Source organism: Sus scrofa, chromosome 6 (genome assembly GCF_054392235.1).
Source record: "Sus scrofa isolate SSC_HxYL_T2T_F1_AM1 chromosome 6, Sscrofa_HxYL_maternal_Yorkshire_Landrace_v2.0, whole genome shotgun sequence".
NCBI lineage: Eukaryota > Metazoa > Chordata > Mammalia > Artiodactyla > Suidae > Sus > Sus scrofa.
In genome coordinates this window covers 94,304,518-94,316,698 of record NC_139388.1, presented here as the reverse complement: position 1 = coordinate 94,316,698, position 12,181 = coordinate 94,304,518, and the positions used below count along the sequence as shown (strand labels likewise).

General features: G+C 46.3%; 1 protein-coding gene across 13 annotated transcripts in view; it reads left to right on the top strand.

Annotated features, from left to right (window-relative positions):
• Positions 1-12,181, top strand: part of CSMD2 (CUB and Sushi multiple domains 2) — a 646,878-nt gene that overhangs the window by 575,123 nt on the left and 59,574 nt on the right. For 8 of the 13 annotated variants that reach the window (XM_084963751.1, XM_084963750.1, XM_084963749.1 and 5 more), the window contains 4 exons: positions 4,652-4,837; positions 5,788-5,982; positions 8,315-8,488; positions 10,106-10,279. The exons of 3 other annotated variants lie outside the window; for them this stretch is intronic. In XM_084963751.1, the coding sequence (XP_084819877.1) occupies positions 4,652-4,837; positions 5,788-5,982; positions 8,315-8,488; positions 10,106-10,279 (729 nt within the window). The remainder of the gene's footprint in view (positions 1-4,651; positions 4,838-5,787; positions 5,983-8,314; positions 8,489-10,105; positions 10,280-12,181) is intronic. 2 more of the 13 variants (XM_084963757.1, XM_084963758.1) reach the window with 1 other exon arrangement.

The following is a 12,181-nucleotide window of genomic DNA, read 5'->3' as shown; positions in this document are numbered from 1 at the left end:
GAGCTGACTGTCCACAAATGGCAAATGTCACTTGGCTTCGGGTTTCCATTTCTCTAACTGTATCAACACAGACAAGTCATTTTCCTAAATCTCTGGTGGGAACCAACCAGGACTCACATCTCTGCCTTTTGTCACTTCCCCAAATCAAGTGCCTCTGGATTCTGTCCACTCATCCCTACACTGCTCCATGCTGCTTCCCCCCCAGCCCCACCCCAAGCTTCCTTCCTGGGCCCTCTGCACTCTCTGGAATCCTGGTTCCACGGCCAACAAGCATACACCCTCAGTCACTGCCCAGAAGGCTCTCTCTTTTTCTTAATTTTGTATGAGGGTATAGTTGATTTATAACGTTGTGCCAATTTCTGCTGTATAGCAAAGTGACCCAGTCCTTCATATATCTATAGATGAGAGACAGACAGACAGACAGACAGATCGGTCGGCATTCCCTTTCTTATATTAGCTTCCATTATGGTCTATTCCAGGACACTGGACATCACTAATTATTAGAGAAATGCACATCAAAACTGTAATGAGGTACCAGAAGCCTCCCTTCACTTCCTCCCTTCATGGAGACTGAGGCTGTCTCCTGAGAACACAGAGGCTCTGGCCCTTTCAAGGGAGGCGGGAGCTCATCCCCTGTTTCCCACATAGCACAGGGCCAAGAAAGGCCTGGCCTTCTTCCCATTCTCTGTTGCTGCTCCCAAACCATGACTCCTCCACTGACAAACACATGCATTGGAGAGTCCGTGCCTCCTAACGCTTCCTCTCTCCTTCCCCAGCCTGTTCTCCCCGTCGGAGACCTCATTCCCCAGAAGCTTCAAGTACTCGGTGATCCTGCTCCCTCCTCTCCTCACAGGAGGGGTCCCTGTCACCTCTGGCTTTGGGGGACTGTGTTTTGGCATGGAGATCTCAAGACCGCCTTTGAGGCTCTCAGGCTGAGAGGTCCTCGTCCTTATCCATGGGAGAAGGGCCAGGCCAGGGACAGTGACGCGTGCTGCCTTTGGCCCCTTTCATCTGAACACCGTCTCTCTTCAGCTCTGGGGAACTTTCATCTGTGATCATTCCATCCCCTGTATTTTCTCTGTTCTCTCTTTCTGGAACTCTGACTTGTTGGATGGTGTGCCTCTTGGATTGATCTGTGTTTTCAGTCCTTTTCTCTCGTTCTCAATGTCTTTTTGGTCTGTATTCTGGGAAATTTCTTTCGCTTTTAATTGTGTCAGCTGCAAAAGAATGCACAACCTAAAAGTTGAGAATTTCTTTCTTTTTTTTTTTTTTTTTTTTTTTTTCGCTTTTTAGGGCCACAGGTACAGCATATGGAAGTTCCCAAACTAGAAGTCTAATAGGAACTGCTGCTGGCCTATGCCACAGCCACGGCAACATGGGATCCCCAACCCACTGAGTGAGGCCAGAGACTGAAACCACATTCTCATGGATACTAGTCGGGTTTCTTCCATTGCCCCATGATGGGAACTCTGAGAATTATGTTTTATTTGGCAAACTTAAGCCCAGAAGACAGCTCTCCATTATTCAAATATTTTTATTGTCATCTGTAAGACTTATTGAAGGGAAACAGAGACCACAAATCAGATTTTCCAAACCGGTTATTTTCATTTGTTTTAAATTACAGAAGGTCTTGTAGTTCCCATCCTGGCTCAGCTGTAACAAATCCAACTAGTATCCATGAGGATGCAGGTTTGATCCCTGGCCTCGCTCAGTGGGTTAAGGATCTGGTGTTGCCGTGAGCTGTGGTCTAGGTCACAGATACAGCTCTGATCTGGCATGGCTGTGGCTGTGGCGTGGGCCCGCAGCTGAAGCTCCGATTCCACCCCTAGCCTGGAAACTTCCATATGCCATAGGTGTGGCCCAAAAAAAAAAAACAAACGAAAAAAAATTACAGAAGTTCTTAGCTTAGCTGTGATAGATCTTTTTCCACCTTGTAATTGATGTTTTTTTCCCCTATAGGTACTAATAAGACTAATAAAAAAAAAACGAAAAAAAATTACAGAAGTTCTTAGCTGTGATAGATCTTTTTCCACCTTTTAATTGATGTTTTTTTCCCCATAGGTACTAATAGGTACTCTCTCTTTAATTGATGGTTTTTTCCCCTATAGGTACTAATGAGAGCCCTCTAAAAATTTACCAATTTAGAAGTTTCTCCAATTTAAAGGATCCATCATCTGGCTATTGATGAGATATATCTTAATAGTGACTCAAACCAATAAGACATGGGAGGCAGCCCCATAAGACAGCGCAAAGGGAGATCTCCCTTCTTAAGAGCTGAAAGCTCTCATATAATATTTTCACTTGTATCCCAACAAATTCTTGGTAAGGCAGCCGATTTGAGGAAACATGTCAGGTCAGTCTCCTACTTAACCACTCAGCCCAGACTGCACAGTCTCTTTCAACTGAACAAATCCCAATGTCTTGCAACAAGGCTCCCCCTATTTCAACTGGGGAGCCAGGTACCTGTTGGATGATAATCAGGAGATCTGAGAACTGGAAGAGACTCACCCAAATTCATCTGGACTCCCTGAGGTGGCAGATGGGCACAAGAGACCTCTGCTGGTCTAAGGCTCCAGATCCTCGTAGGGTTCAGATGAAAGAGAGAAGCCTGCTCTGGGTCTCTTTGTTGGTCACCAAAACTATCAACTAAAAAAAAAAAAAAAAAAAAAAAAAATACTTGGAGTTCCCTTCATGGCTCAGCAGAAACAAATCTGACTAGTATCCATGAGGACACAGGTTCAATCTATGGCCTTGCTCAGTGGGTTAAGGATCCAGCATTGCCGTGAGCTGTGGTGTAGGTCACAGACACGGCTTGGATCCTACGTTGCTGTGGCTGTGGTGTAGGCCAGTGGTTACAGTTCCAATTCGACCCCTAGCCTGGGAACTTCCATATGCCACAAATTCGGCCATAAAAAGACAAAAAAAAAAAAAAAAAAGGTACAACCTGTGAACAAGAATTAATCAATAGTCTATGAAAGAAGCGGGAATTTTTATTTGAGCCTAATTTGAGAATTATAACCCAACAACAGCTTCCCAGAAAGCTCTGAGAACAGTTCCACCCACTAGAGGTCACAGTTAGAAGTTTTTTGAGACAGAGGGCTGTACATTGAATGACATATTATTGACAGTTTACACAATTCAGATCTAAACATTATCATAGCTTCTTACAGGATCAAGAAGGAATGTTATCTTAAAGGATTGGTCTTATTGATGCAAGTAGAATGTTGCTCTTGATTGTTGAGCGGGCACTTCTGCTGATGGGAGAAGTTTAGTTCATGAATTCTGCAGATACACAGTGCCCAGTGGGCAGGGGAAGACAAAGGACGGAGAACATTTTCTGTTTAAATTTGTCCTGTCTTGGAGTTCCCATTGTGGCACAGTGGAAACAAATACGACTAGTATCCATGAGGTTTTGGGTTCAATCCCTGGCCTTGCTCAGTGGGTTAAGGATCCAGCATTGCCATAAGCTGTGGTGTAGGCTGCAGATGTGGCTCGGATATGACCCTTAGCCTGGGAACCTCCTTATGCCGCTGGTGCCCTCTGTCTGCTTATCTCTGCCACATATTCAACTTAACTGGCTGACTGCTTGAGGGTGGACGTCCTGTTTGCTTCCATCCTGATTTCTTTCAGGGCTCACCATCAATGGGGGCTACAGCGGCTGATGGATTGATGGCTGCAACATCCTGTGTTTGTTGATGTGACCAGCAGCCATATCTTTGTCCACAATTTCTACCCTCTCTGTTGAATGCTTATTTTTGTGGTCATATTTTTAACTTAAAAGAGCCCTTCCTTATTCACTTTTTGTTCTCTTTTCAAGGCATTCTCTTCTCATTTTATTATATATCACCTTGACTTTCTCAAGGTACTACCAGTCAGAAGTTTCAAGACCATATGTCTTCTGTTACCTGAGTTAGCTCAGTTTCTTAAAGAAGACTTTTTTCTATTTTTGATCTTATCTTTGTTTTTATCTTTCATGCTGCTGGTTTTCTTCATAGGTATAGTGATTTTTTTTTTAAGGGCTGAATCCACAGCATATGGAGGTTCCCAGGCTAAGGGAGGAATCAGAGCTATGGCTGCCAGCTTATGCCACAGCCACAGCAAATGCAGGATCCGAGCCATGTCGTTGACCTACACCACAGCTCATGGCAATGCCAGATCCCTAACCCACTGATTGAGGCCAGGGATCAAACCCACAACCCTCCTATCCAAGAATTTAAAGTGCTTTACTCTGGGATGCCCACTCCGACCTTAGCATCCCTGATTCTCTCAAGGGAGTTCTTTCCTTTCTTTTGTTGTTGTTGTTCCGAAGAAAACCCTATTTGGTTTGAAGAATGGCTGCCTGGATGCCTCTGCACTGTCTTGTGGGAAGGCGTGTAAAACTGTTCTAACCCCATGGCTCCCTATATATTTTGTACAGCGGCTTCTCAGCTCCATTTAATCCCTCAACACACTTCTAGCGGCATTCATCTTCCAAAGTTTTTTTTAATCTCTTCTTCTGATGATCTTCCCATTTTCTTTTTTGTTATGAGGCCTTTCCTTTTATGAGTCTTGTATAATTTTATTAGGGCCTCTGGGGAGAAGGAACATACGAATATGTTCTCAGAACACCATCTTGAAGCAGATGTGCTCATGACATTTTTTCCTCCACTAGCTCTTTCCTGTGGGCTTCCTGAGGCCCCCAAGAACGGAATGGTGTTTGGCAAAGAGTACACGGTGGGAACCAAGGCTGTGTACAGCTGCAGCGAAGGCTACCACCTCCAGGCAGGTGCTGAGGCCACAGCAGAGTGTCTGGAGACAGGCCTGTGGAGCAACCGCAATGTCCCCCCGCAGTGTGTCCGTGAGTCCTTGGGTAGTGGAGGCGGGTGTAACCAGGGGCTGGGTACGCAGCTGGAAAGGTTCCTGGAAGGTGTGAACTCAAAGCCCAGTCATGGGGAAAAAACACTCACGTGGAGGTTGGGGACTCAGAGCTGACAGTGGACAGTGCCATCGACCAACGTGGGTTCCCATTTGAAATTGCTTCAAAGTGTTGATAGACCATGGCTCCCTAAGATGTTTCCATAAACCATCACAGAACTCAGGAATGACTGGTCCACTTCAGGTTTTCTGGAAAGACAACTCTCAGAAAGTTTGCATGAACGTACTTTGATCACAGAATCTTAAAATGACAGAGGTATAGATCAGTGTTAAGGCACAAGTCACAAACTGGCAGCCTCATGGGCTCTATTCAGTCTGAAGATAGAGGGGTTTGTGTTTTTCTTTTGCTTTGCTTGGGTTCTTTGGCTTATGCAATGCTTTATGACAATTTTTTTGGAACTTCTTCCTGACATTTTAAAATCAGAAAATTTTACATTAACAATTCATATTTCAAAAAAAATTTTAACTAAAAAAAAATTGTGGCATTTTTAGGGGAACTTCCATATGCCACAGGTAAGGCCCTAAAAAGCAAAAAAAAAAAAAAAAAAAAGGCAAAACAATTTATTTTTTTTAAATTCACATTTCTAGCTCCTCTGGAAAAAGGCAGATCCAAGACCAGTTGAAATGTGCAGTCTTCCACCACAATCAACAGAGTGCCACCTCCCTTTCTTTTTTCAATCGGGCAGCTCTGCCCACCCTGGTCTGCCACATGCCCCACCCAGCTCCCTTCATTCATTGACCACCGCTGCCTGGGGACTGAAGGCCCTTGGATTCCTCATCACTGCATTGTGGTCTCTCAGTCCCCAGCTCTGGACTCTTTGCCAGCGTCTCCCCTAATTAATGAATCCTCCTCTCTGCTTCTTACCTCCCCAGCTGTGACCTGCCCTGATATCAGCAGCATGAGTGTGGACCACGGCCGATGGAGGCTCATCTTCGAGACGCAGTACCAGTTCCAGGCCCAGCTGATGCTCATCTGTGACCCTGGCTACTACTACACTGGTCAGAGGGTCATCCGCTGCCAGGCCAATGGCAAATGGAGCCTTGGCAACTCTCTGCCCACCTGCCAAAGTAAGCCCCTGAGGGAAGGGTGGGCCAGTTTGGCACAGTGCCTCCTATCTGAAGCATCTCATCCATGGGCTGAATCGGGGGGCTGGGGAGGGGAAGAGGGGTATAGCCAGGGATTGCGGTGAACCTCATTTTGAACACTCACCTAGAACCAGGAGCTGGGGAGAGGCCTACTCCTTTAAGGAAGCACTTCTCAGCATCTTGTCATCCTATTAAGAAGCTGCCTTTGTGCAGGTGAGCATCCGCCCATTCATCTATTCAACATTCATGCCAGGTGTTGTAGAGGTGGGACGGTCAAAGCTTGCGGTTCCTGCCCACAAGGAGCTTATGGTCTACTGGAGAGGCAGAAAATAAAGAAGCAGGGATCACAAAGCTGGATAAACCTGCAAGTGTGTGTCTGAGGGATGAACCTAAGTGTGCCTGCCTCTCCTCCACTGTGAATTGTTTTTCTTTGGTTCTTAAGGTAGTTTCAAAGGTCGGGGTCCCTAGGAAGCAGCTCCAAGATGCAGGTTTATTAGGAAGTGTTCTTGGGGTCACAACCTAGGGAAGGGAAGGGGAGGGGGGTGGAGGCGGGGAAGGAAGGAGAGTAGAAAGTGGAGGGGAGGGAGGGGAGGAGAGAGAGGGGAGAATGGAAGGGAGGGAAGGAGGAAGAGTGGCGGGGAGGAGAGAGGAGGAAGGAGAGTGGAGAAGGGAGGGGAGGAAGGAGAGGGGAGGGGAGGAAGGAGAGGGGAGGGGAAGGGAGGGGAGGAAGGAGAAGGGAGGGGAGGAAGGAGAGGGGAGGGGAGGAAGGAGAGGGGAGGGGAAGGGAGGGGAGAAAGGAGAAGGGAGGGGAGGAAGGAGAGGGGAGGGGAGGGATGAGAGGGGAGGGGGAAGGGGAGGGGAGGAAGGAGAGGGGAGGGGAGGAAGGGGAGGGGAGGAAGGAGAGGGGAGGGGAGGGATGAGAGGGGAGGGGAGGGGAGGAAGGAGAAGGGAGGAGAGGGATGAGAGGGGAGGGGGAAGGGGAGGAGAGGGGAGGAAGGAGAGGGGAGAGGAGGGGAGAGGAGGGGAGGGGAGTGGAGGCAGCAGGACTGGGAAGATGGAGAAGGTGATCTCTGATGAGGTATCAGCGAAGGCTTCAGCCAACCCTGCAAAGCTCTCTGAATCTGGGCGGCCCTTCAGAATTGTCACAAGTTAGGGCAAGAGGCCTTTATACTCCATACTGACCAAACTTGGGGTGCAGGCTGCCCCAGGACGAGAGCATGACCTTAGGCAGGAAGACTCTTTAACAAGGCAGTCTGAAGAGGGCTGGCAGCAGCCGGGGAAAGAAGCCCTTCAGTCCTGATGCTCTTTACTCCCTGGGTGAGGATGGGATAGAGGAAGCGAGTGTGCGGAGACAGAAGGCGGTCCCTTGTCCGTGCGCAGGGGGATGTCTGAGCCTGGGTGGAAGGGGTGGTGTCTTCCCAACACCTGGGACCCAGGACACTGCTGCCTTTGTTCATCCATGTCCCGACTCCAAGCTGTAACCGTGTGTGTGACAGGGCAGAGGTCACATTACAGTGAAGGCGCTCCCATCTCAGTGCAGCCTTGGCCGTGAAGCCTCCCCTCGTCTGTCACCATGTGGCCCTCGGCCATGCCCTGTGGAGGAATGTGAGGCTGCTGCTGAGCTCAGCAGAGGACAAGGACAGTGACGGGCAGGCTCTGCCCCGGACAGAGAGGCGCATACCCCACAGAAAGGCCCTCTCTCTGGGGCGGTGGTTCCTACCCCGGGTGCACATCTGACCCGCCTGAGGAGTTTGGTTTTGTTTTTTGTTTTTCTTTTCTTTTCAGGTCCACGCCCGCAGCATATGGAAGTTCCCAGGCTGGGGGTCTAATCAAAGCTGTAGCCACCAGCCCACACCACAGTCACAGCAACGTGGGATCCGAGCCGCATCTGTGACCTACGCCACAGCTCAAGTCAGCGCCAGATCCTTAACCCACTGAGCAAGGCCAGGGATCAAACCCAAGTCCTCGTGGATATTAGTCAGGTTCGTTAACCACTGAGCCACGACGGGAACTCCAAATTTGGTTTTTTTTAACACACATGCTTGGGAATATCTCCAGAAATGGTGCATCATGGGTCCAGAGTGCAGCCTGGACATTTTACAAGCTCTTCAGGTGCTTCTGGCAGTATCTTCAGTTGAGAATCACTGGTTCAGGGTAACAGCCCAACAGGCACTGTTGCAACGCATTTTCTGGTCATGAGTCCCCTTAGAGTAGGTTAAACGGATCTTATGTTTGTCATTATCCTTGCTAATCCGAAGCAGCACAGGTCCCGTCTCTCAGGGCTGCCTTCCTGAGCCTTTTGTGGTCTTTGCAGTCATCTCCTGCGGAGAGCTTCCCGTCCCCCCCAACGGGCACCGCATTGGAACACTGTCCGCCTACGGGGCCACGGCCATCTTCTCCTGCAATTCCGGGTACACGCTGGTGGGCTCCAGGGTGCGCGAGTGCATGGCCAACGGGCTCTGGAGTGGCTCCGAGGTCCGCTGCCTTGGTAAGTAGCCTCCCCAGGCTTATCCTGCCCACTTTTCCCTCCTCAGAACAGGTTCAGTCTTTCCAAAGCCAGATCCCAGTCTTTGACCAGCGCTCTGCTACCTACTGTCATAAAATGCGTAATCCACAATCTAGCAGTTGGGCGTCTCCCCTAATTGAAACTCTCAACTAGCTTCCCCCTTGGAGCACCCAAAAGAATGAGAAGCAATTCAAGTCTGATGAGACAAACCTTTGAGCTGTCTCATTCTGATCAAAAAGACACCCCCTTTCTATTGGTCCTTGTATGATGGGTGAACTCCCAGTCTCCACCTTGGGGGAAACTTACAGAGACGTATTCCTGCAGTACACCTAAAACACCATATTTATGATATATTAGCAGAGTTTACATGTATACGTATTTTACAAATATACAATATTATATTACTGTATTATAATGTATACTGTATATTACTATGTTATACAATATGTAGATTTTTTGTCATCAGCTTGTTTTATCACAAAAATATGGCAATGGGGAGTTCCCATCGTGGCGCAGTGGTTAACGAATCTGACTAGGAACCATGAGGTTGCGGGTTCGGTCCCTGCCCCTTGCTCAGTGGGTTGGTGATCCAGCGTTGCTGTGAGCTGTGGTGTAGTTCGCAGACGCAGCTCGGATCCCGCATTGCTGTGGCTCTGGCGTAGGCTGGCAGCTACAGCTCCGATTAGACCCCTAGCCTGGGAACCTCCATATGCCATGGGAGTGGCTCAAGAAATGGCAAAAAGACAAAAAAAAAAAAAAATATGGCAATGGATGACAAAAGCGTAAAAACCAACCTGACCTGCAAAGGACAGAGTTATCATTTCCCCCTTGGTGAATCCATTCCCTGCCTAAACCTTAAACTCTAAAGTTCTCTCTTCTCTCCCTCTTTTCTTGGACCCCTCAAGTCCAAAGGAGAGTCCCAGCTACACAGATTCAACAGCATAGATTGGACAGTCTATCCTGGAGTGAACAGGCACTGCCCTCCCACTGTCTCAGGCCTCTGTTAGAGACACAGTCATGAGTTATTCCCACACAGAGCCAAAAAAATGCTGGTGGGAACACTGGGAATACACTCTACCCAAACCTCGTTTAATAAAAATAGCTCACTGAGGTTTCTAAGTTTGCCCCTCCAGGAGAAGGAAGGATGGCTTTAGCCAAGCCGTCTGCTCTTACACGGTTGTTTTCAACACAGCCAGGCTCTGACTGCCTTAAAGGAGAGCGTGCCCTCCATGCACTAGATGCTCTCTGGACATCTGGCTGGTGAGAAATAGAGGAAGGATGATCCCAGAGGCGGGACGGTGACAACGATCATGTCTCACCAAGGTGCAGACACAGACACTAAAGCTCAGAGATGGATAGCCATCTGGGGTACAACCTTGGGATTTGGGGCTGCCAAGTCTTCCACACCATTTCTATCACGTCTAGGATTGCCGAAGTCCCTCCTGGATGCAGCCGAGGGGGAAGTGGGGAAAATGATGAATGGTTGAGTAACTTGGTCCTTTTCGCCACCTTCTTCCTCTCCCCCTACCCTTGACCAAGCCCCACCTCATTTTCCATAAGCTCCTCCTCAATCTACTCTTTCTCCCTGTACCACCAAAGCCGGACACTGTGGGACCCCTGAGCCCATCGTCAATGGGCACATCAACGGGGAGAACTACAACTACCGGGGCAGCGTGGTGTACCAGTGCAACGCCGGCTTCCGCCTGATCGGCATGTCCGTGCGCATCTGCCAGCAGGATCATCACTGGTCGGGCAAGACCCCTTTCTGTGTGCGTAAGTATGTTGCCCACTCTCCCTAGACACGGGCTCAGGTGCAACATGGACTTCCTCTCGTGTTGGCTTGATTGGGTTAGCTAGAGGTTTTTGGATGTTCTGTTAATGCTTCTCAAAGTCAAAATTATGTTTTTGTTTTCAGTTTTCTGCATCATTCGTTGTTGCTTTCACCTTTATTATTGTCATCCTTGTGATTAACTGTCTTTGTTCATTTCCTTGCTTTTGTTTTTTTAATGATTGTTATCTTTTCCATTATAGTTGGTTTTACAGTGTTCTGTCAATTTCTCCTGTACAGCATTTCCTTGCTTTTGAATTAAGTATTCAATTTGTTTATTTTTAGTCTTTCATTTTTATTGATTATTGTGGATATAAGCGTTTAAGGCTATAAAATTTCTTCTGATAGCTGCTCTAATTGTATCCCACAGATCATAAAAATTAGTGGTTTATTATTTGTTGGAAATTCTGTCACTTTGGTTTTAATTTCTCCTTTTGCCCAGAAGTTGTTTTAGTAGGAGAGTGTGTGGTTTTTTTAATTTCCAGATGGAAGGGCCTTTTAGATGTTCTTTTGTTATTTATTTCTAATTTATTGTGCTGTATATATTTCTACTTCATGAAATTTACTGATGCTTCCTTTGTGGCCTAATGTTTCATCAATCGTTATAAATGTTCCATATGCATTTTTATTTAAGAAGAAAGAGTATTTGGGTGTGAAATTCTATGTATAATCACAAGATGTGCTATTGATTTTATTGTTTATGTCTTCTGTAGGCTTACTTATTTTTTTGTCCACCTGACCTGTTTTGTTCTGAGCAGTGAGTTTTGAAGTTTTCTATTATTAGTGTTCTATTTTTCTTTGCATTTCCCATAGTTTCTGTTACATAAAGGTAATTGCTGTGTTATTTGGTACCTAGATATTCATAATTATTCTATCTACATCACAAAATGTGGTTTTAGCCTTCAAAAATGTCTTTATCATCACTTTTAATATTTTCTAGCCTGAATTGCACTTGTGCCTAATAGTATTAGGCTTACTTCCCCTGCTTCCATCCTTTTCCCATTAGCCTGCTGTACTTTTAACCATCCCTTTACATTAGCCTTTCTGAATCGCTTAAATTAGATGCATCTCTTGTATACATTGTAGAGCTGGGCCTCGCCTTCTGAGCCAATTTGAAAATCTTTTTCTTTTAATAGGTTAGTCCAGTTCATTCAAATATGCTGTTACAACTAATTATGTTTGGTTTTAATTCTGTTTATTATGTGTAAAATATCATACACATATTTCTTCATTTCTCTCTCTGTATGATGTGAACTCTCTGCTTTTTCTTTCTTTCTTTTTTTTTTCTTTGCTTTTTTTATCATTTCTTTTGGTATTTAGGAAGGATTGTAAATGTTTATGTCCCTTTCCTGTAGTTAGTGCATCAGGATCATTCTTCAGTATGTTCACATTTAAGATGGACTTTCTCTTTCCAGTAGTGACTTTGGGTCAATATTCCCCTGTTCCCCTCTTCGCCTTTCCATATGGCTTTGCTCTCTACAAAGGCTTGTAACAGAAGCATGAGAAATAGTTCTGCCTGGATCTAATGTTTATTCTCCTACTTACATGTAATTTAAAGTTTATAGCATTCTCTGCCTTCTAGGTATGCCGCAGGCCTGGGCTTTCTACAGTTTTATTTGTTCTTCTTGTTAGTCTGCATTTTTTGGATTTAGATGGGCACTGTTATTCTCAGCTGCCTGGAAGTGATTTGTAAAATTCTTCACTTTCTAAAGTTCCATAAAGCAAGCCTTTATATAAAGTGCAGGGGTTTGTTCTTAATTTTTGTGAGACAGGGTCTTGTTTTTGATTTGTCTTCATTTGGCTTTTCATAGATGAGATGGAGCAATGAAATAATGAGACTTATTCAA